General features: G+C 38.6%; 1 protein-coding gene across 3 annotated transcripts in view; it reads left to right on the forward strand.

Moving 5' to 3' along the window:
- Positions 1–14,717: 14,717 nt before the first annotated feature.
- The window catches only part of RPRD1A (regulation of nuclear pre-mRNA domain containing 1A), a 72,269-nt gene continuing 61,237 nt past the window's right edge, over positions 14,718–25,749 (forward strand). For all 3 annotated transcript variants that reach the window (XM_028098356.2, XM_028098357.2, XM_028098358.2), the window contains exon 1: positions 14,718–15,002. In XM_028098356.2, the coding sequence (XP_027954157.1) occupies positions 14,852–15,002 (151 nt within the window). In that variant the 5' untranslated portion in view covers positions 14,718–14,851. The remainder of the gene's footprint in view (positions 15,003–25,749) is intronic.

Raw genomic sequence — 25,749 nt, forward strand, 5'->3', positions numbered from 1 at the left:
TGGCTGCATAAAATGAGTAGGAAAGTGTTTTCTCCTCTTTTATTTTCTGGAAGTGATTGTTTTAGAAATGGTATTGGTATTGTTAGAATTCACTGCTGAAATAATCTGAGCCTGGAGTTTTTAATGTCTGTATTCAATTTCTTTAATAGATATAAGAATATTCAGATTATATATTTCATCTTGAGTGAGTTTTGGTACTTTGTGTCTTTCAAGGAATTAGTCCATTTCATCTAAGTTGCAAAATTTATAGGCATAGAGTTGTTCATAGTATTTGCTTATCCTCCTAATAACAGCAGTAGGTTCTGTAGTGATACCATTTCTACTATTGGTAATGTGTCGTTTTTCTCTTTTTTTCTTGATCAGTCTGACTAAGGATTTATCAATCTTAGTGATTTTCACAAAGAATACACTTTTTTGTTTCATTGAGTCTCTATCTTTTCAATTGCATTAATTTCTGTACTTATTTTTATAAGTTTTGGGTTCATTTTGTTCTTTGTTTCCTAATTTATTTAAGTAGAAGCTTAGATTATTGATTTGAAATCTTCTCATCTTCATTTAACCCTACAAATTGCCCTCTAAATACTGCTCTAGCTGCATCCTACAAATTTTAATATGTTGCATTTTCATTTTCAGTTCAAAATAAAAGGATAAAAGAAAACTATATTCACAAAAATTTGGCAACTTAGAACAAATATTTGAACCAATTCCTCAAAAACTACAAATTACCAAATTCGCCCAAGACGAATAAGCAACCTATATAATACCATAACTATTAAAGAAATTGAATTTGTAGTTAAAATCTTCTGAAAACAAATTTTCCAGGCTGAGATCACTTAATTGATGAATTCTCCCAAATATTTAAAGAAGAATAATACCAACAGTAAATGATCTCTCTTAGAAAATAGGAGGGAGGGGCGCCTGGGTGTCTCAGTCGTTAAGTGGCTGCCTTTGGCTCAGGTCATGATCCCAGAGTCCCGGGATCGAGCCCCACGTCGGGCTCCCTGCTCCGCGGGAAGCCTGCTTCTCCCTCTCCCACTCTCCCTGCTTGTGTTCCCTCTCTCACTGTGTCTCTCTCTGTCAAATAAATAAAATCTTTAAAAAAAATAAAAAAAATACTGGCAATATCAATTACTGGCAAAGATACAGAACAACTGGAACTCTGATACATTGCTGGTGGGTAATGCAAAATGGTACAGTCATTATGAAAAACCCTCTAGCAATTGCTTTGAAAGTAAACATGCACCTACATTATGACCCAGCAATCCCTCTCCTGTGTATTTATCTTAGAGTAATTGAAACTTACATTCCACAAAAAGCTGTATGGCAGTTCTATTCATAACTGCAAGAAACTGAAAACCACCCTAATGTCCCTCAAGAGTTGAATGAAAAAACAATACTGTGGTGTTCAATGCAATACTACTCAGTATTAAAAAGAATGAACAATTGATATAGGCAACCACTTCCATGACTTTGAAAGGCATTATGCTAAGCAGAAAAAGAAAGATACAGAAGGTTACATATTGGATGTTACCATTTACATGACGTTCTAGAAAAGAGAGATAAGGAGAAGAGATCAATAGTTTCCCAAAGTTAGTGTTGTGGGGAGGATGTGACTCTGGGGTGGTAGCACAGAGATTTTTGAAGGGACAGAACCGGTCTCTAGTGTGATTCTTGTGGTAGCTACACAAAACTATATATGTATTAAAATTCATAGAATTTTGAAAATTTTAAAAGTAAATTTTCCTGTATGCTAAACATTTTTTTTGTAAAGATTTTATTTTTAAGTAATCTCTACACCCAAGGTGGAGCTCGAGCCTACAATTCAGAGATCAAGAGTTGCACGCTCCACCGACTGAGCCACCCAGGTGCCCCCCCAATTTTTTTTTCCAAAACAAGGAGGAGGTAGACTTTTCTCTCTTGATTTAGTTATATAATTTAAAATATCAAGTTATTTATTTACACAAGGTTGCAGATGTACATTTACAGATTTTGGAAGTACATACAGTAAAGTGGGAATTTTAGTATTCTTTATAAATTTCTCTATTTGTATTTAACTTTCTTTACCATGTCTTTTTTTAATTTGTGGTAAAATATACATAATATAAATTGTACCACCTCAACCATTTTTATGTGGACGGTTCAGTGCCATTAAATACATTCCCACTGTTGTGCAGTCATCACCACTATCTGTCTCCAGAACTTTTTCATCATCCCAAACTGAATGTCTGTACTCACTAAACAATAATTCCCCAGTCACCCTCCCCCAGCCACTGGTAACCACTGTCCTACTTTCTGTGTCTACGTAGTTAACTATTTTAGATATACCGTATGAAGGGAAATCATGTAATATTGGTCCTTTTGAGTCTGGCTTATTTCACTTAGTATGGTGTCTTTAAGGTTCATCTGTGTTGTAGAGTATGTCAGAATTCCCTTCCTTTTTAAGGCTGAATAATATTCCATTGTGTGTGTATACCACATTCTACATTCTACTGATCCATTCATTCACTGATATAGGAGGGTTGCTTCCACATTTTGACACTGTGAATAATGCTGCTAGGAACATGGGTGTACAAATAACTGTTTGGGTCTCTGCCTCATTTCTTTTCACATATATCCAGAAGTGGAATTTTTGAATCATGTCATTAGATGTTCAATATTTTGAAGAGCTGTCATACCTTTTTCTGCAACAACGGCACCATTTTAAATCCCCACCGCCATGGGGTTTTTTTTTAAGCCAAGAGTAAAGATATTTGCACTTGGGCAGAATTATGTAAGTAAATAAACTATGTCTTATGTTTGGTTTAAATGTAAAATTCTATGATTCTGTTACACCTAATTTAATGGTAAGGTTTGTGAACTGATTTATAAAATTAAGCATCATTTGTAAAGTTGTCTCTGGGAGAAAATACCTTCATGGATTCCCTATGTTGGCTTAAAAAAGTTGTTTTATACTTGGGGATGCCAATACTGGGAATAGCTAGAATGTATTTAAATCAGTGCAGTAAGCCCTGTTTAGTGGAACCAGTATGCCACCTTGTGGAATTTTAATGCAACTTACATTTTACAAATTGCAAGGACGACTGTTAACTTAGAAATGATGCTACCTATATTCAACTATTGGGTTTTTTCCCTGTGTCATTTGAAAGAACCAGGTTTATTTAACATATCTGTGCAAGATCTATGTGAAAATAACTTAAAATTCTGCTAATGGAACAAATATTTGAATAAACTTAAAGGAGGAAGGCACAAACACATGACATGAATTGTGGGCTCACAGGAAAAGATTCAAATCATTCTTCATCATATAAAAAATTATATATTGCAAAATTTCTCACTCATGAGGAAAAATACAACTCAAAAATATAACTGTCTACAACATGATGAACCATAATGAAAACATTATGCAAAGTGAAATAAGCCAGACACAAAAGGACACATATCCTTTTTTAACTATATGGTGTTACCATAAAAAAATAAGCTCTCTACTTCCACTTTATCATAGCTGAAAACACTTGGCAAATGGGAAGGGGTTATGAAGTAAAAATGACAGCATTTATCAAAGTCTGTTGTAAGCTTATACATAATTCTCTGAATCCTTATGACAACTCTGCAATATAGACCTGGTGAGTTACAAGTCACAGATGAAGAAGATGAAGTTCAGTTAAAATCACTGGTTTGATGAAAGTCTCAGTGCTACTTAATGCCACAGACTTAAACTCCTATTAGTCTCCAAAGTTGAAGAATTTGGGAGTTTCAGGATGGGCACCCCTATCCTAAAAGAGATTTCCCAATCTGATATCCAATGTCTTTTTTTCTCCATTGCCTTTGAAACGTGTAATTCCATTATTAGAGATGAGGCACACATCCTGAGCTCTATGAAGTTGGCTGGTTGTGGGCTTTTTTTTCTTCAGTTCAGTGGATGTACATGGTGCTGGATAGGGAGGCATGAAATAGCAAGGTAATTGCCTGCCAAACAGGCTGAGCTTACTGGGCTGCACCATAAAATGCAGGCTTTGAACAAAAGAGAACCAGCTTAGTATTTTAGGACTTGCCTAGAACATACTCTAATAGTTCTAGAGAAACATTGCCAAACAAGCATGTTCATAAATGTCAGACCAACATAGCGATGGATCCGAAAACCATTCATTCAACAAATATTTATTGAGCTCCTGCTATGACCGGATGTTGTTCGACGCAGTATTTTGTTAATTAGAAAAACAGATAAAAATCCCCACCCTAATAAAACTTTTATTCTAGTAAGAATAGACAGACAATAAGATAAATAGGCAACGTATACATAGTGTATTAGAAAGTGATATTTTGGGGCACCTGGCTGGCTCATTCAGTGGAGCGTGTGACTCCTGATCTCAGGGTCGTGAGTTCAGGCCCCATGTTGGGTGTAGACCTTACTTAAAAAAAAAGTGATATTTTACCCCCCCCAAAAAAGGGTGGGATAATAGAATCAGATATTCTCATGAAAAGAAAAGAACCCAGGAAGATATTGCTAAATGTAAGAGTCAATTCTCATCCTCATCTTGGTCCATTAGCCACATTTGACATGTGATCATTCCCTCTTTCAAATGCATTATTCGGGGTTTCTAGGATTCCACACTACCAGTGTCCTACTCTCTCAATGGTATTCCTTTGGATATGTTTAGCTTATTTCTTCTCCATTTCCCCACTTCTAAATACTGGTGTGCCCTGAGTTCAGCCTTCACCTTCTCCCACTGGGTTATAACAAGTGCATGGTCTCCCTGCTTGCCCCCACCCCTCACCCAGCCTCTCCTCAACACAGCAGGTAGAGTGGGGTGGTGATTTGTTGTTGTTGTTGTTGTTGTTGTTGTTTTTCATTAAAATGTAAGTTAAGATCATGTCATTTTTCTGCTCAACATTTTCCAGCAATTTTCCATCTCGGAGTGAAAGCTGAAGTCCCTGCGGTGGTCTACAAGGCGCTGTATGCTCGTTCTTCCCTCCTTGGATCTCGGCTTACTCTCTGCCTCCTATTACACTGCTCTCTGATCACTGCCTCCAGCCACAGGAGTTCTTGCTGTTTCTTGAGCCACAGCAGGCACGCTCCTGGCCTAGGGCCTCTGCATTTGCTATTCCCTCTGCTGGGAACACTCTGAAATAGCTGCCTGACTCATTCATGCTTCCTTTCCTTCAGATCTCAAAATATCATCTTAGTAAGGCTTTCCCGGGCTGAGCAATTTAAAAATTCTAACATAAATAAATAAATAAATAAATAAATACAAATTTAAATTTATTAAATTATTTATTGTGATATCTTTGTATTTGAATAATTAATGTATTAATTAATTAGTTAATTAATTAAAATTCTAACACACACTACCCCCACCACCCCCAACCAATTACTTTTGCTCATGGCCCTTACCCCAGCATGCCGTGTATTTACACTTACATACATGGTTCATTCCTTACCTCCATGTAAGCTCTATGAGGGGCAGAGGTTTTTGTCTCTTTCGTTCATTGCTGTATTCCTAGTGCCTGGCTTATATTAGGTGTTCCATCTTTCAATGTCCTCCAGTCGAAGACCAGGAGGAACACGCCAGTAGTTCAAGTTAGGTTTTTGGCTGTTGCAATGAGGGAGATTGTACACTAGGGGGAACCATGGAGCGGTTCAGTTAAGGGATGTTAAGAAGGACTTAACACGTTCCGATTTTTATTAGGTGATTTGGGGGGATGGTTTCAAGGAAGTGAGGCTCTTCTCTTGTTCAAGTATGTGTATTTTTGAATGATTTAATGAATGAATATAATGGTGGTCTTCGTATACCTGAAGGGCTGTCATATGAAACTGACTGAAATTAGGCTCATTTTAAAAGATTTCAGAGGGCGGAGTTGGGACATAAAGTAACAGAGTGAGCAAGTGCCGTAAGAATTTTAACAAAATCAGTCCCTCTGCAGGAAGATGAATCCCAATAATCTGACTTCTCGACAGAGGCTGGAGGAATAATGGACTAAGATATTGTAGAAGTAACTAAGGCACTGAACAGAAGGCTGGACCCAATGGCCTCAGATTTTTGTGAAGTTCTGTGAAGATCTGCCAAAGCTCACGCGGCCTCCCGGCTTTCTTCCTATGACGTTCCCAGGAAGAATCCAACACTGGCAGGGCGCCTGGGTGACACAGTCGGTTAAGTGTCTGACTCTTGGTTTTGGCTTGGGTCAGGATCTCAGGGTCGTGAGATTGAGCCCTGGCAATGGGCTCCACGCTCAATGCACAGTCTGCTTGAGATTCTCTCTCTCCCTCTCCTTCTCCCTCCCCCCCACTCTCTCTCTCTCTCTCTCTCTAAAATAAATAAATCTAAAATAAATAAATAAATCTTTAAAAAAAAAAAAAGAATCAGACACTGGCTACCCTAAGATGAAAAAGAAGCTCTCTATGTTCATTAGGATTTCACAGTTTAGAAGTGAAGACATATATGAAAACAAACATAGGCAATGTAGTTCTTAAGGGCAGTTCTGAAGAGGTTGTTCCCACTGGGGGCAAAGCTGCCCCCATGGGACTTTTGGCAATGTATGGAAACATTTTTGGTTGTCACAAAGGGGAGGGGGGTACTACTTGTATCTAGAAGGAGAGGCCATGGATGATGCTAAGCATCCTGTAATGTACAGGACAGCCCCCACATCAGAAGATTATCTATCTCAAAATATCAATAGTGCCAGTGTTGAGAAACCCTGTTGTAGAGGGAGGGGCAGGGAGTCATAGACACACAGGAGGGGGAAGGGGTCTTGCTAGCTCTAGGAGACATGGAGAAAGGCTTTACAGAGGAGATGATATCTGAGCTGGGTTTTGAGGGAAGAATAGGAATTCCTTGGTAAAGAAATAAGTTATTTTAGAGGAACAGTCTAAATATGTATTGATATTTATTATATCAATAAATATATTTATATATATTATTATGAAATAATCTAATGTCTGGAATTTGCTGCAAAATAATTCAGTGTGTGTGTGGTGGGGGAAGGGTATGAGAAAGGGTAGAAGTTTGGCCAGGAGTTGATAATTGTTGAAACTGTTGATGGGTACATGGAGGTTCATTATAATTTTCCTCTTAATTTTTGTATATTCCTGAAATTTTGTATAATAAAAATTCAAATCAAATTCTTTTCTTTTCTTAGGGTAAAATATACATTATATAAAATTCACAATTTAAAAAAATATTTTATTTATTTATTTAGAGAGAGAGTGCTTGTACAATTGGGGGCGGTGCAGAGGGAGAGAGAGAATCTCAAGCTGACTCTGCACTGAGCATGGAGCCAGACTCAGGGGTAGGGGGCTCAATCCCATGACCCTGGGATCATGACCTGAGCCAAAATCAAGAGTCAGATGCTTAACTGACTGAGCCACCCAGGTGCCCCGTAAAATTTACCATTTTAACCATTTCTTTGGGTATAATTCAGTGGCATCATGTATATTTACAATATTGTGCAACTATCACCACTATTTCCTGAGCTTTTTAATCATCTCAAACAGAAATTCTGTACCCATTAGACAATAACTCCCCATTCCTTCCTCTGCACAGCCCCTGGTAACTTCTATTCTTTTTGTCTCTATGGATTTGCCTACTCTAGGTACCTACTATAAGTGGAATCAGATAGTATTTGTCCTTTTGCGTCTGGCTTATTTCACTTAGCATAGGGTTTCCAAAGTTCACCTGTGTTGTAACATGTATCAGGATTTAATTTCTTTTTATTGGTGAACAATATCCCAGTGTATGTATATACTGCCTTTTGTTTGTACATTCACCTGTTGATTCAATTTTTAAAAGGAAGTTCTTTATTGGGGAAAAGGCAGGCAGTTGCAGGAAGGATATTGTTTGCATGTTTAAATGGATAGAAGGCAGTGGAAAATGGAATTGCATAGGATTTGGGAAATAAATTTGGCACTGCTAGAGGCTCAAGAACATAGAGAAGCTGTGAGCAATGGAGCTTCTGGGAATAGTGGACTCAATTAATCTGAACCTTGTACACGTACTAAGGATAATGATCTTTTTCTTATTGGCAAGGGGAACCAGTGGAGGTCCTTCTCTGGCCCCAATCAACTATATTTCTTCTTTTTCTCGATCCATGCTTGTGGTCAAAAACTCAACCCATACTGAAATATATACATTGTAAAGAAGAAATTACCTGTTTTCTTACCCATAGAGCTAACCACTAATTCACAGTTTGATGTATATCCTATATTAGAGCTCACCAGCTGAAAGACCATAAGAACTACCTGAAGTTAAAGTTGGGGGGGGGGTTGGTAACTTTTTCTTTTTCTTTTTTCCTTTTTTTTGTTTTTTAAAGTAATCTCTACACCCAACATGGGGCTCACACTCATGACCCCAAGATCAAGAGTGGTGTGCTCTCCCGACTAAGCCACCTGCTAAATTTAGGTTTATTTAATTTGCTGCAGCAAGGAAGAGCACTCATCAGAGAAACTGTCGGTGTGTCTTAAGAAAAGAATTGGGAAGGGCTTACTAGAAGGTTTGAGCTTGTGTTGGCCGATTCTGTGGTGGTTTCAGGGAAAGCGGGGGTGTGTCAGGAAGCAGGGGCAATTTGGTGAGTGGGTAGATCTTTGGTAATTTTTATCTACAATGCCAAAGGGTTAAGGTGGGGTTAGAGCTATCAATGGTAAAGGACTTGTAATCAGTTATGTTCGTTATAAGAGGAAGATGTTAGCAATTTCTGTGGTTTCAAAGTGGCCTCCACTCTGTTTTGTTCCACTAAAGTTACAGAATGGCTTTGTCTGATTATTATTTATATCCTGTGAGGGTAGTTGATGATTGGTTAGGAACACTACAGCCTAGCTATCCACTTGCAGGGTTATCTTTTTCCTTTCTCACTTCCCCATTTTAGCAGGGGGCAGATGAAGTCAGCCTGCAGGATATATTGTTCTCTGAAGTTCAGATCCATTGTTAAGATTCCATTCATTGGAAGGTTATTTGGAGAACATCATCTGCTGTTGAACTCAAGTCAGTACTTCACGTTCCTTTGGTTAGAAGATGAGCTGTTGAATCATCTGAAGAGACAATGGCTGTATGGCAGTATTTACACATACGGGAAAATCAGCCGAAGTACCTGATCTCCTAATTTATTTGTTTCCTGGAATAGTTTAGTAATACTAAAGATTTCAGAGAAGTCTGTAGGGATCTAAGTATAGTAGACTCTGAACAAGGCGGGGTTTAAGGGTGCCAAACTCCCTGCACAGTCAAAAATCCATGTATAACTTTTGACTCCCCTAAAACTTAACTACTAATAGCTTACTATTGACTGAGCTTAACCAACAACATAAACAGTTGACTAACACATATTTTGTATGTTATATGTATTATATACTGTATTCTTACAATAAAGTAAGCTAGAGAAAAGAAAATGTTATTACGAAAATCATAAGGAAGGGTCACCTGGGTGGCACAGTTGGTTAAGTATCTGCCTTTGGCTCAGGTCATGATCCCAGAGTCCTGGGATCAAGCCCCACGTCAGGGGCGGGGGGGGGGGTCCCTGCTTAGCGGGGAGCCTGCTTTTCCCTCTCCCTCTGCCTGCAGCTCCCCCTGCTTGTGCATGCGCTCTCTCTCTGTTAAATGAATAAATAAAATCTTAAAAAAAAAAGAAAAAGAAAATCGTAAGGAAGAGAAAATATATTTACAGTACTGTACTATAAAAAAATCCAAGCATAAGTGGACCCATGCAGTTCAAACCCATGTTGCTAAAGGGTCAGCTGTACATTTTTCTTTCTTTTTTTTATTAACATAAAATGTATTATTTGTTTCAGGGGTACATTTTTCTTTTAAGATAGTACATATTGCACCTTGAGAGTCTAATATATCCGGAGCTGCTCTATTTTGATCATTGCCTATCCAAGTTTATGAACTTTTGAGAGGGGTTCTAAGACTTTAGTGGCTTACCATTACCTTTGCTGCTATTTCCTTACCTTACCATGTAAGATCCCCTCCCCCTCAACACACACACACACACACTTTTTGTTGGAGACAGGATTGTCCCTTCATAGTATGACATGATAGGGATTATAGACTTTTGAATATTTTGCCTGTTGTGGTGTAAGCTGTATAAAGACTTGTTAGTGGGGCACCTGGCTGGCTTAGTCGGTAGAGCATGCTATTCTTGATCTTGGGGTCGTGAGTTCAAGCCTCATGTTGGGGGGTAGAGATTACTTAAAAGAAAAAAAAAATGTTAGTAATTGAAGCTAATTAACCAGGAAATCAACTGAATTTTTACAAGGAAAGACACTGGTGGGAACTCAAAGGCAGCCTTTGAGGTGACCCTCAAAGGAAAGTGGATACAAACACAGCAGCCAGCTGGGTGCCAGGGTGGCTAAGTTGGTTAAGCAATTGCCTTCGGCTCAGGTCATGATTCTGGAGTCCCGGGATCGAGTCCTGCATCGGGCTCCCTACTCAGCAGGGAGTCTGCTTCTCCCTCTGACCCTCCCCCCCTCATGTGCTCTCTCTCTCTCTTTCAAATTAATAAATAAATCTTTAAAAAAAAACATAGCAGCTGGTTTTATTATATGTTTTAGCTAAATCATAAAAAATCACACTAGGTATTAGACTCAATACCAATGACTAGAGATAAAAAGAACTGGGGCGCCTGGGTGGCTCAGTCAGTTAAGCGTCCAACTCTTGATTTCGGCTCAGGTCATGATCTCAGGGTCATGAGATCGAGCCATGCATCAGGCTCTTTGCTGGCCATGGAGCCTGCTTAAGATTCTCTCTCTCTCCCTCTGCCCCTCCCCCCCATTCGTTCATGCGTGCGCATATGCACACGCACACACACAGACACACACACACACACTCTCTCTCAAAAAAGAAAAAAAGAAAAAAAGGTAACAATATTAAGAATAGGGCCTTATAGGGGTTGTGCTCAAGAGGTATCAGGTGTCTTAAACCAAAAGAGAAGAAGAAAAATAACTAAAAAATAAAGAACGGGGCACCTGGCTGGCTCAGTCGGTAGAGTATTTGACTCTTGGATTTCAGGGTCATGACTTCGAGCCCCACATTAAGTGGATTGCATTGAAATTGAAGATTGCTTTGAGTAATAATTGCCATATTAACAATACAAGTCTTTCAATCGATGAACAAGGTATATCTATCCATTTATTTAGGTCTTCTTTGATTTCTTTCAATAATATTTTGTAGTTTTCAGTATATACTTGAAAATCTCCTTGGTTACATTTATTCCAAAGTATTTTATTATTTTTCATGTTATTGTAAATGGGGTTATTTTACTAATTTCATTTTCAAATTGTTCATTGCTAGTATGTAGAACTACAACTGATTTTTGTGTATTTATCTGGTATCCTGTTATTTTGCTGAATTAATTTATTAACTCTAGTGCTTTTGTGGATTCCTTAGGATTTCTTTTTTAGGATTTTTTAATGTATAAGATCATGTCTTCTGCAAATAGAGATCATTTTACCTCCTCCTTTCTAATTTGGATACCTTGAATTTCTTTTTATTACCTAATTGCTATGGCTAGAACTTCCAGTATAATGTTCAATAGAAGTGGCAAAGATATATATGCTTGTCTTGTTCCTGATCTTAGGAAGAAAGCCTTCAGTTTTAAATCATTGAATATAATGTTAGCTACGGGCCTTCCCATACACTTTTTTAAAAAATATTTTATTTATTTATTTGACAGAAAGAGAGAGCACAAGCAGAGGGAGTGGCAGGCAGAGGGACAAGGAGAAGCAAGCTTTCTGCCGAACAGGGAGCCCAATGTGGGGCTCGATCTCAGGACCCTGGGACCATGACCTGAGCTGAAGGCAGACACTTAACCAACTGAGCCACCTAGGTGCCTTCCCATACACTTAATATGTTCAAAAAGTTTCCTTTCATTCCTACTTTGGTGAGGGTTTTTTTTTTTTTTATCATGAAATGGTGCTAGATTTTTCTTCATCATTTGAAATGATCATGTGTTTTTTCCTTCATTCTATTAATATGGCATATAATATTGATTGAATTTTGTATTTGAACCACCCTTGCATTCTTGAGATAAATCCCACTTGGTCATGATGCATAATCCTCTTAATAGGAGGCTGGATTGGGTTTGCTAGTATTTTGCTCAGGATTTTTGCATCCATATTCATAAACAATATTGACCTATAGTCTCTTCTTGTAATAGGCTTTTTTTAAGTTGAAGGAGCACATCTCTTTGTTACTTAGTGGTTATTCCAGGAAAGCCAAAGATAGTTTATGGAAAAAATGCATTATTCTGAATTAGAGACCTGTATTTTGAAAGACAAAATCAAGAAGTATAGTCAGAGGATATTATGAAAATAAGTCATAATTATCTAAGGGCAAGGGTGCCAGGGTGGCTCAGTCGGTTAAGCATCTACCTTCGACGCCGGCCATGATCTCAGGGTTCTGGGATTGAGTCCTGCCTTGGGCTCCCTGCTCAGCAGGGAGTCTGCTTCTCCCTCTCCCTCTACCCCTCCCCCTGGCTCATGCGATCTCTCTCTCTTTCTTGAATAAACAAATAAAATCTTTTAAAAAATTATCTAAGGGCATATGCAGTTACAACCAATATTTTGAAAACACAGCAATAATTAACAATGTCAATAAATATAAATCGAACCGTTCCATGTGGAAAGCTGTGTTACACACAAGTACAGAATACTGTGTTAAGTCCATAGCAGGAGCAGACAAATCAGACTGAGGACTAAAACAAACAGAAGAGTTGATGCTTTGGCTGAGTCATTGAGAGCAAAACCTATCTGGGGAGAGAATATATAAACTATATAATTATAAATAACACAGATTAGTAGTGTAAGTGCTAAATAAGGCATTCAAATCAGTAAATGATACAGGAAGAAACTTTTTACATACATTGGACTGGTTGGGAAAGAAAAGGAGGTGGAATTTATGGTGGTCTTTAAATTTCAGGTAGAATTGAGGTAGAGAAGAAGGGAGTGTGAAGAACTGGAATCTTAGGTGAAATTTAGCAATTTTGGTCGCTGCAGGGTTCACGGAAGGGAATAGTGTTGAAGATACATTGAGGTCTCAGAAGACAGATAAGTTAAACTCTAAGTTCAGGCCCAAAACTGGACTAAACAGTTTGGAAAAACAAAAGGATGTACAATAGGGAAGAAGCATGAGGAGACAGGAATAGATATTGGAGGGAGAGGAAGAGAGAGGAGAGTTATTTCACCTCTTGAGATATGCTCTGAACCTCATAGTAACATTAAAAATTGGAATGATAAACTATAATTATAATCAAACAAAAAAACATATTTGCTGCCTACTTGGTGCAAAGTTCTTGAACAGTGCTTCTCAAAAGGTAAGAATTCCTGTGGTTTTTTTATTTATCTTTCTTGAAGTTTATATTAATATTTGGAATGTGACAGTATCTACCTTTCTGCTTCCTTTGTGAACTCATAGTACTATGTTAAAATGTATGGATTTGTCATACATCGTAAGTCATTTGTCACATGTCAAAATGTTGGATTTTTTTAAAAGATCATTTATTTATTTGAGAGAGAAAGAGAGAGCAGAATGGGGTGGGTGGGGGGAGGGGCAGAGGGAAAAGCAGCCTCCCCAGCAAGCAGAGAGCCCTAGGTGGGGCTCGATCCCAGGACAGGATCATGACCTGAGCCAAAGACAGACGCTTAACCAAATGAGCCACCCAGGCACCCAAAATGCTGGATTAATTAGGAGATTTCTGAAATTAATTTTTAATTATATAAGAAATACATGAACCCACTCTTGTAAAAAATAAAAACAATATAAACACGGGTTAAGGGCTCCAATTCTGATCCTGTCTTTGACACCACTATTAAAGTAGTGTGTATTCTTCCAAACTTTTTGCCATGCATTTACATACTTATGAATTCATATACAATATATACTTTTATTTTCTTAAAGATTTTATTTATTTATTTAGAGAGAGAGAGAACATGAGCAGGGAGAGGGGGAGAGGCAGAGGGATTGGGAGAAAAAGAATCCCAAGCCGACTCCTTACTAAGCAGGTAGCCCAGTGGGGAGGCTCAATCCCACAACCCTGAGATCAGGACCTGAGCCAAAATTAAGAGTCTGAGGCTTAACCGACTGAGCCACCCAGGTGCCCCACAATATATACTTTCATAAAACAAATGTTATAACTGTATTTTTCACTCTGAAACTTAAAAAAATCCTCCAACCCACCACTGGATTTATTAATCTTTTGAACTGCTACATATATTCTATAATATGCAGTATCACAATTAATCTAGCATTTACCTTCTGTGAATGTCCCAACTCTTAGGGTTAGTGAGCCAGACCTAACAGCTAGCATACAGCTCCTTGCGCAAACATGCTGCTGTTCCCCTAGCACTGATGGCAGTTAGCCAAATTGCAGGGACATAGGGAAGGTGCAATTTTAAAATGTAATATATCACGCCAAATAGTCTCCCAAATTGGCTGTACCAATTTACACGCCAATGTAGAGATTTTTTTTTTTTTTTTTTTTAGCCAATGTAGAGATTTTTAATCACTCCTTTTTCAGCAGATAGTTTTACCCTAGAAGGCGTCCAGGCTGGGTAAACCCCACCCCTCCCCTGGCCAAAACCCCGGCGGCACGCCCCCATGTGCCTTCCATGCGCCAGTTTTGGCCCCGTCCTTTCGCTCTGAGGTCCCGCCGCTTGGCCTCGCCTCTTCCGAGGGCGGGGCGATGCTGGGTCCTGACGTCACTGCCGGCCAGACGCCATCTTGCTGGTTTGCGGCCGGTCTTGGATGTGGCGGCAGCGGTGGTGAAGGCGTGGGGAAGGGTGGGGTGAGGGGGCGAGGCCGCGGCGCGGGCGGCTAAACTCTCCTCCCCTCAGCCCCACCGCGTGGGACGGCGTGAACGCGGTATCGGAGGGATGTCAGCCTTCTCTGAGGCGGCGCTGGAGAAGAAGCTGTCGGAGTTGAGCAACTCGCAGCAGAGCGTGCAGACCTTGTCCCTGTGGCTCATCCATCACCGCAAGCACTCGCGGCCCATAGTCACCGTGTGGGAGCGGGAGCTGCGTAAAGGTGAGTCGCCCCGCCACCCGGCCTGTTCCCTGGTGCCGCCGGGCCCCCCTCCCTGCCAGCCCCATTCCCCCCGCGACCCCAGCTCCCTGCTGCCCGGCACCGCCCTGCCCGGCGCCCGCCGCGCCCCCGGCTCCCTGGCGTCGGTGGTCCGCGGGCTAGGAGGAGCGGCGTCCACCGCGCTTCCCGCAGAATCTGCGCTTCGTAGGTATTATTGCATAGGGAATGAAGGATTAAAAACAACAAAAACAAAAATAAAAAACCCTTCTGGTTTAACACAGAGGCAGTAGTCAGGGGCTCAGGACTCTGTCCCTGTTTAGAGCCAGAAATTCAGGCAGTCAGGTATTTTTTTACATTCTGTAGATCATAATGGAGGATAGGGGTGGAAAAGGGAAGTGGAAAGGAAAAAAAAAAAGATTGGTGTGGGGATGGGAGTTAATTCCATCATTTCTATAATACATCAACTCAGTCTTGTAAAATTAATAGCGGAATCAGAGTTTTGGAATTGGGGAATCTAAAATTGCATCCATGCATGATGCAATGGAAGAACCCTGAATTTGTAGATTTTAGAGGACTAGGATTCGGCGAATTTGTTAGCAGTTGCCTCACCTCAAAATGAAGTTCGATTGAGTGATCTAAAGTCCTTTCTTGCTGAGTGATTATATACTTCTAGGGCCGCGTGCTTGTTTTGCAAAACATTAGCGCTCCTGTAAATGAAGTTAACTTTTAAGAGCAGTATGTGCTCTCACTAAAATATTTGGAATCATTTCACTTCTGCAGAGCAACTGTATCTGTAAGAACTGATTGTGTGTTAGTGTGACTAAAAATAAAAAAAAATTTCATTTGCTTAGAGTCTGGGTTTGCACCTTAATTCTTCAATTCATTGGGGAGAGAGAATGGGCACTTGTTATTGTTTCAGACATCCTGATGTATCGATATGATGGTTATTTGTTAATTAGGGGTTTTACCAGCTGTTATTAATCAAAATAGATGCTTGTTTTACTGACCCATATGAAATCTCTATGTGTATGAATATGAGAGCTAAAATGTGGCGTTGGCTATAGGGAATGGAGAACTGTGCTTGTGTATTTGCTTGTGGTTAATCTCTTAGGAGAAATTGACTTAGAGTCCTGTTTTTCAGTTCATGTATAAAGTGTATGTGTATTGGCACTCAAGGAGGAATTCTGACCTTCTGAATGGTCAGAAAGGTTTGAGAAACCTAGGTATAAAGGTCTGGAAAATAGCTGTGAACTTTGAAAAGGCAGAGATTGTCTTTGCTCCTCCTATACTTTATTAGATTTCGAAATAAGCAAAAGGCTTATACTTTGGGGTGGAGGGAATTTTAGAAACACATATAATCAATAAAGGATTGGTACCCAGACTATCTTAAGAACTACTACAAATCAATAGAAAAATAGCAATGCTGTTAAAGGCATTTCACATGAGAGAAATACTGAAAGGCCAATAAATGATACTTAATCTTAATAATCAGGAAAAAATAAACCAGTGAGGTACCCCTTCATACCCTTCGGTTTGCAAAAGTAAAAAAGTATGACAATACCAAGAATCAGTGAGGATGAGGAGAAAAATGCAACACTCTTACTTAGTGATCTCTAATGAAGTTGAAGGTACATAGTCTTTCACCTAGCAGTTCTTCTAGGAATGTATCCTAGAAACTAGTACCTGTGCTCAAGAAATTATATTTATTGCAACTTCTTAGTAACAAAATTAGAAAGCGTTTAAACATCTCATTAGTTGGGAGTATGGACAAATATATTGTAATATTCATAGAATATAATACTGACCGACAGTTGTCATGAAACAACATGACTGAATTAAAAAACAACAAACAAGCAAAATGTTGAGCTAAGAAAGCAAGGTGCCATTTGGTAAAGTTTGAAAACATGCAAAAACAATATTCTATTTTGTTCACAGATACCTGTAGTTACAGTTAAAATATGCATAGTGATGATTAACATCATATTGCAAGACAGTGGTTACCATAAGGGAGAGAGGAAGTGAAAATGGATCTGTGTTATCTTATATTTCATACGTTTTTGAAAAATTTGATACACGTGGGAAAATGATAGGATGTTCTGTTTACCGGGTTTGGGGATATTTCCATACATTTAAGTGCTTCATAATTAGAAAAAATTAAAGGCATACAAATAGATGCTTTAGGAGGAGCGTGGTGTTGGGTGATGATGGTGATGGTGGAAGTAGTGGTGGTGATGATCATGCTGCTGCTGCGATTTTGTTTGGTCTTGAATTATCTAACAAAAGTTTCTTTTCCTTGACATAAATGTACCTATGTAGGGCACAGTCTTTGTGTCCCCCCCACCCCCACCTCTACAGTTTTGCTCCTCAACTTTAGGATCCTGCATTACCTGTAGCATAATGATAATGAGAATAATTTACTGAATATCAGGGATTGTTTTAGCCATTTTATGTGATATCGTGAATCTTCACATTATCTCTACAAAATAAGTGTTTATAAAACAAATTGATCAAACTTGAAATAAAGAAGTAAATGAATAAAATAAGTTGAACATTTTATATTAAGCTTGGCCTTCTTTAGTTTCTTGAAATGTTTAAAGAAGACAAAAATGTGACACTAGTAGGAAAAATTACTGTTCAAAATATAAGAATGAGTAGGTAAAATGATAATGTCACATACGGTAATCATTCAGTTTTGAAGATTTCCTTTCTTGTTCTACCTTCCTTGTTTTTGCCTCCTTTAAAGAAAGAGAATTTCTGGAGTGGGGACAAGAAAAAGAGAATTTCTGTTTAGAGGGATATACCCCAAGGCCTTTATGAAGACTAAAGTAGCTATAATTTCCCTGAGAAATGCAATAGAGTGTAACCAAAAACGTGAGGATTTTGTTGTTTTGTAACAGCTTTAAAAAAAAATTTTTTTTTTAAGATTTTATTTATTTGAGAGAGAGATCAGGAGCAGGGGGGAAAGGGCAGAGGGAGAAGCAGACTCACTTGAGCAGGGAGCCCTATGTGGGCCTCAATCCCAGGACCCTGGGATCATGACCTGACCTGAAGGCAGATGCTTAACCAACTGAGCCACCTAGGCACCCTGTAACAGCTTTATTGAGATATAATTAACATATCACACAATCCACTCATTTAAAGTATACAGTTAAGTGGTTTTTAGTGTATCATATAGTTGTGAGTCTGCCACCACAATTTTAGAATGTTTTCATCACCCAAAAAGAAACTGCCTTTAAGCCATCATCCCCCAACCCCTTCCACCTTCCCCAGCCCTAGGCAACCATTAATTTACTTTGTCTCTATAGATTTGCCTATTCTTAGCAATTCATTAAATGGAAGCATGCAGTATGACATCTTTTGTGATTGACTTCCTTTGGTTAGGATGTTTTCCAGGCTCATCCATGTTGTAGCATTTATCAATACTTCATTCCTTTTTTAATATTTATTTATTTTAGAGAGAGAGTGTGGATGGGAGGGGCAGAGGGGGAGAGAGAGAGAGAGAGACAGTCTTAAGCAGACTCCCAGCTGAGTATGGCACCTGATACCGGGCTGGATCTCATGACCTTGAGATCACAACCTGAGCCAAGACCAGGAATCTGACGCTTAACAGACTGTGCCACTCAGGTGCCCCAGTATTTCATTCCTTTTTATGGCCAAACAGTAATCCATTATGTGAATTTTTTTAATCATCAGTTGATAGACATTTGGGTTGTTTCCATGTTTTGCTATAATGAATAGTAGTGCTATGAACATTTGCGTACAAGTTTTTGTGTGGCTGTGTTTTCATATTTTTTGGAAATATACCTATGGGTAGAATTGCTAGGTCATATAGGAACTCTGTGTTTAACCTTTTGAAGAACTGCCAGACTGCTTTCCACAGTGACTATCATACATTCCTACAAGCAGTGTATGAGGATCCAATTTTTCTGCATCTCTGCCAAGACTTATAATCTGTCTTTTTGATTATAGCTACCCTATTGGGTGTAAATTGGTGTATGATTGTGAATTTTATTTGCATTTCCCTGTTAGCAAGAATGTTGAGCACATTTTCATGTGCTTATTGGCCATTTGTATGTTGTCTTTGGAGAAATGTATGTTCAAACCCCCTTCCCCCCTTTTTTGAAGTAGGCTCCACACCCAGCCTGAAGCCCAATGCAGAGCTTGAACTCACCATCCTGAGATCAAGACCTGAGCTGGGATCAAGAGTTGGACACTTAACCAACTGAGCTACCTGGGCGCCCTGATCCTTACCCATTTTCAAATTGGGTTGTCTTTTTATTAATTGAGTTATAAGTGTTCTTTATGTATTCTGGATATGAGTCCCTTATCAGATCCATAACTTGCAAATGTTTTCTCTCATTCAGTGGTTGTTTCTTCACTCTCTTACCTACTGTCTTTTGAATGCAGTTATTTTAATCTCTGACTCAAGTTTGGGGCTGAATTATAAAACTATTAACATATATCACTTATTAAGTTATATTTTACAGTCATTGCTATGGAAATAATGACCATGAACATTACCAGAATTTACAAAACAACACTGATATTTGGGCTCTTTTCTACACACAGAAACAACAAAATTGGGCTCAGTTGGTTAAGCGTTTGACTCTTGGTTTTGGCTGAGGTCATGATCTTGCCATCATGGGATAGAACTCCACATTGGGCTCTGCCCCCAGTGCCGAGTCTGCTTCAGCTTCTCTCTCCCTCTTTTTTTTTTTTTTTTAAGATCTTATTTATTTGACAGAGAGAGAGAAAGCACAAGGAGGCAGAGCAGCAGGCAGAGGGAGAGGGAAAAGCAGGCTCTCCACTGAGCAGGGAGCCAGACGTGGGGCTTGATCCCAGGCCCCGGGATCATGACCTGAGCTGAAGGCAGCCGCTTAACGGACTGAGCCACCCAGGCGCCCCTTCTCTCTCCCTCTTATTCCTGCTCACACTCACTCTCTCTAAAAATAAATAAAATCTTTATTTTTTTAAGATTTTATTTATTTGACAGGGAGACAGTGTACAAACGGGGAGCAGCAGAGGGAGAGGGAGAAGTAGGCTCCCTGATGAGCAGGGAGCCCGATGCGGGACTCCATCCCAGGACCCTGGGATCACGACCTGAGCTGAAGGCAGACACTTAATGGATTGAGCCACCCAGGTGCCCCAAAATAAAAACATTTATTTTTATTTATTTGAGAGAGAGAATGAGAGAGAGAGCGCACAGATGGGGGGGGAGGGTCAGAGAGAGAAGCCGACTCCCCACCTAGCAGGGAGCCCGATGCAGGACTTGATCCTGGGATTCCAGGATCATGACCTGAGCTGAAGGCAGCCGCCCAACCAACTGAGCCACTCAGGCACCCCCCAAAACGAAAACATTTAAAGTATTTACTTAATAATTACTTATTTTAAAACTACAATGCTAAATTGATTTCATGTTAATGTAAAGTAACATAATGAAAGATAACTATTTTCTAAAAATATTAGGGAAAGGAGTGACTTATATTTTTGCAGATCTTCATGTCTGTCTTAACTGAAGCCAGCTGGATTCTCATGTCTGCCTTTGCATTTAGTCTTGCTCTATTGTATATCACATGACCTCTGGAATACACCACTCTACACGTGTGAGAGAACTAGAATGAAAAAGGCAAATAGTGTAAAAAAATAAATGTGAAAATAGTTCTGACTTCATGGACTCTCTGAAAACATCTGGAGGACCCCCAGGCATGCACAAACCATACACTGAGAACTAGACCATTTCCTGTAAATTGGTAGTTAGATCAAATGTCTAGGGGCGCCTGAGTGGCTCATTCGGTTAAGCATCTGCCTTCGCCTCAGGTCATGATTCCCGCGTCCTGGGATCAAGCCCCGCTTCCCGCTCAGTGGGGAGCCTGCTTCTCACGGGGAGCCTGCTTCTCCCTCTCTCTCTGCCTACCTGTGATCTCCCTCTCTCTCTCTGTCAGATAGATAGATAGATAGATAGATAGATAGATAGATAGATAGATAGATAGATAGAAAGAATGAGTCTAGGTTACATTGCATTACCTAAAGCAGACACTGCTTTGCCTTAAGCAGACATATTCTCAGGGCGCCTGGGTGGCTCAGTTGGTTAAGCAGACATATTCTCTCCAAGATATTAATTCCTGTCCTACTCAATGTGAACTTTAACTTAATTTATGAAATTTCCCTTTGTCTTGTAATTTTTTTAGGTTCTCTTTCCTATGACATAAGCTTTTTAAAAAAAATTGTTCATGTGATATTTTTGCTGTTGCAAAATTTTAAGCAAATTACCCTTAAATTTCTTTTTTTTTTTAAATATTTATTCATGAGCGACAGAGAGGCAGAGGGAGAGGCAGGCTCCCCAAGGAGCAGGGAGCCTGATGCGGGACTCTGGGATCATCACCTGAGTTGAAGGCAGACGCTTAACCGACTGAGCCACCCAGGCGCCCTACCCTTAAATTTCTAATAAAAATAAAGGTGTGCTTCAAGATTAAACAAACATAGTATGATAATCCATAATTTTACAGGTGTGTTTTGGATAAAATGAATTTTTGATTTGAAATGTATCAGTAAGTTAATTGTATTGGTTGCCTTTATTCCTCAAATACTTATTAAAGGATCTCCTGCTCTGTTGCTAGACCAAGGATGATTCAGCAGATAAGAGACACATAGCTGTCTTCATGGAACTTACATACCAGTCAGGGAAATGGACTCTACTAAATTAAATTAGTACCAGAACAGTGATACAAAGAAGAAATATAACTGGGAAGCTAGTCTAATTTAGGCAATCAGAGAAAGCGTCTTTGATTTGAGATTTAAAATATGAATAGAATTTGCCAGGAGTTTACAAAATATATAGACAATTTTTACTGTTGCTTTAGTCATTTAAATGTGGTTTTATGTAGAACAAATGTTATTTGACATTGTAACTATAACATTTCAATTCATGATTCCTTTTTGGAATTAGGCAGGATAATAAAGTAAACATTTTAGATAAATTTTTAATGTTCTATGTCACAAAGAACTTTAAGTGATTTAAGATATTTTAAATCTTTTTGTTTGTAAAAGGCATTAAAAAGATTATAATGACTATTTAGTCACCTTGCTGTGATCTAGGTTTTTTGGGCATTTTTTGTTCTGTAGCATAACTTGGCTGCTATCAGGCACCTATTAGTCTTATTCTTCTTTTTATAGCTTTTCCCTAGTCCCTTCTCTAATAACTGAGAAATTAAGTAAAAACTTTACTGCGCTTATGTTAATTGCTTGGACTTCCCAGGTGTATTAAAAAATACACAGCTGTATCTTAGTAATAACATGCCCATAAAGTAAAATTCAAAAGGGAAAAAGGCTATAAAGAGAGTAGGACTCCTTCCCATTATTTTTCCCTACCTTACCTACACATTTTCCCCACCTAGAATCAATTCGTTAATTTATATATTCTTACAGAATTTTCTATGTATAGTCATATATATGTTATAATTTCATTCTCTTGTTTGGACAGATAGTAGAGTATTATATAGACTAACATATAGACTTCTCTGTGCTTTGCTTTTTTCCCTTTTGATATATTTCAGATTGTTACATATTTTTGTATATGGTGTTACCTCATTTAAAAAAATTACAGCAATGGGGTTGCCTGGGTGGCTCTGTTGGTTATGTGTCTGACTCTTGATTTCATTTCAGGTCATAATCTCAGGGTCAGCGTTGAGCCCTGCATGGCTCCACACTCTGTTTGAGGGTTCTCCCCCCACCATCTCTCAAATAAATAAATCTTTTTAAAAAATTACTGCATGTATTCTGTTTTATGGGTGCACCAAAATTTATATAACCATTACTTTATTGATGAACATTTACGATGGGTCTGTTTTTAATCTTAAAATTTATAAATATTCATGTTACTGAGTATTCTAGTTTTTTTTCTTAGTGGTTTCAGCTGACTTAAGAGACCATGATAGAAGTGATAGGCATTAGTGTATCACGCCATTTTTTAAGTTCATTTTTATCCCCACATATTTGAAATGTCTCTTTTATCATAAATTAAGTTTCTATCTGTATTTGGTATATTTCTAGACTGTCATTCTGTTTCATTGGTGTGTCTGTTTATGTACCACTATCACGTATGTTTTCATGTCTGGTAGGACATCTCCCCACCCCTGTCCTTTCTGCCCTGCCCCCTGCAAGTTGTTCTTCTCCCCACCCCAGTTTTCCTGTGTATTCTTACAAGTTGTATGCCCATCAACAGACTTATAATTATTGTTTTATGCATTTGTCTTTTAAATCATATAGGAAACAAAGAGTTAAAAACCAAAACATAAGTTAATACTGGTTTTTATATTTACTTACATAGTTACCTTTATTGATGATCTTTCTATGGCTTCTAGTTATTATCTAATGTCCTTTCATTTCAGCCTTCAGGAGTCCCTTTAGGATTTCTTGTAGGACAAGTCTACTAGTGACAAACTCCCTTAGCTTTTGTTTAGCTTAAAATGTCTTAATTTCTTCAGTATTGAAGGACAGTTTTGCCAGGTTTCTTGCAGTTTTTTGTTTTGTTTTAATATGGCATCCCACTTCCTTTTGGCCTCTATAGTTTTTTTTTTAATTTTTTTAAATTTATTGTTATGTTAATCACCATACATTACATCATTAGTTCTTGATGTAGTGTTCCATGATTCATTGTTTGTGCATAACACCCAGTGCTCCACGCAGAACGTGCCCTCTTTAATACCCATCTCCAGGCTAACCCATCCCCCCATCCCCCTCCCCTCCAGAACCCTCAGTTGGTTTTTCAGAGTCCGTCGTCTCTCACGGTTCGTGGCCTCTATAGTTTTTGATCAGAAGTTGGCTTTTAGTCTTATTGAGCTTTCTTTTGCAAGACAGTGAGTCGTTTCTTGCTTTCAAAATTCTTTGGCTTCTGAAAGTTTTTTTATAATATGTCTCAGTGTGGGTCTCTTTGAGTTTATCCTACTTAAGAGTTCGTTGAGATGCTTGGATTTGTTGATTCATGTCTTTCCTAGATTTGGGGGCATTTTTGGCCATTGTTTCCTCAAATATTCCTTATGCACCTTCCTCTCTTCTGGGATTCCTATAATGTTTATGTTTGTTGTATTGGTGGTGTGCCACAGAGTCCTTTTCTTTATTCTTTTTCTTTCTGCTCTCCAGACTCCATTTCAGTAGTCGTACCTTTAAATTTGCTGAGTCTTTCAACTCTGACATAGTCTGTGGCGTCACCTCCCAAGTACTTTATACTGCTATTGTTATAGCACTTACCATCCAGTATTTTAATGGTTCTGTGTTGAGTTTCTTTCTACTGGAGGACTGAACCTATTCCTTTTTTGCCTCAGAATCTAGCACAAGGTAGATACTCAGGAAATATGTGTTGAATGAGTTAATGAATGAATGTTGGAAAGTATGTAGCATCTGAGACTTTTAGAGCTGGAAGGAGTATTGCAGAATGTTTTGCTGTTTCTTTTAAAGACAGTGCCTGATTTAGGAACTTCTGACATCTTAAGGCAAATAATGAATTCCAGTTACAAACATCTCCCTTATTGAGAAAGACTTGGAAAATTTCCAGCTTTTTCAGTCTGTCATATTGTTCTGTTCTTCCTGTATTTATCAATTCTTAGAGTAGTGTTCTTAAAGTATAGCTGGTGGGTCACCAAGATTCTTTTAGGGAGTGTATGAGTCCACAAGGTGAAAATTACTTTTGTAATACTTCTAAGACATTTTCCCCCTTTTAACTGTTGACATATGCTTTGATAGTGTAAAAGCCAATGTTGAGTGAAAACTGGTAGTACCTAAATATTAGTCAAGGCAGAGGATTCATTGTGTTTGTCACACCACATTCACAACTAAAAATATATCACATTCCTGACTGCTAATCAAAGCAGTTCACATTACTAATTTGTTACATCTTGATCCTTGAGTGCATATCTCTGTGTGTGTGTGTGTGTGTGTGTGTGTGTGTGTGTCTGTGTGTGCGTGTGTGCACGGTGCACCTTTCTTTATTGTAAAGTATATGTGACATAAAATTTAACATTTTAACCTTTTTCCTTGGTCTTTATTGTAGTAAGCTATACGTAATATAAATTTACCATTTTAATCATTTTTAAAATGTGCAGTTCAGTGGCATTATGTACTTTCACATTATTTTGCAACTGGGATCACCATCCATCTCCAGACCTCTTTTCATTTCCCAAACTGAAACTCCATATCCATTAAAAAATAACTCCCCATTCTCTCCTCTCCTGGCCCCTGGTAACCACCCTTCTACACTCTGTGAATTTGACTACTGTAGGTACTTCATATAAGTGAAATCGTGTAATTTAGTGTGTGTGTGTGTGTGTGTGTGTGTGACTGGCTTATTTAACTTCATATGTCTGCAAGTTTCATTCATGTTGTAGCATATGCCAAAATATCTTATCTTTTTAAAGCTGAATAATATTCCATTTTATGTATATAAAATTTTATTTATTTTATGTATATGTACATTTTATTTATTCATCTGTTGATGACATCTGTTGCTTCCGCCTTGTGGCTATTGTGTATAATGGTGTTATGAACATGGGTGTACAAATATCTGTTTCAAAAGCTTCTTTATTTCTCTTTAGTATGTATCCAGAAGTGGAATTGCTAGGTCATACCATAATTCTGTGTTTAATTGTTTGAGGAACCACTATACTGTTTTCCACAGCAACTGCACCATTTTACATTCCCACTTGCAGTGAACCATGGTTCTAACTTCTTTTCCTTTTTTTTTTTTTAAGATGTTACC

Source organism: Eumetopias jubatus, unplaced genomic scaffold (genome assembly GCF_037043125.1).
Source record: "Eumetopias jubatus isolate StellerSeaLion01/CBP00866 unplaced genomic scaffold, mEumJub1_p1.0 scaffold_16, whole genome shotgun sequence".
NCBI classification, from domain to species: Eukaryota; Metazoa; Chordata; class Mammalia; order Carnivora; family Otariidae; genus Eumetopias; species Eumetopias jubatus.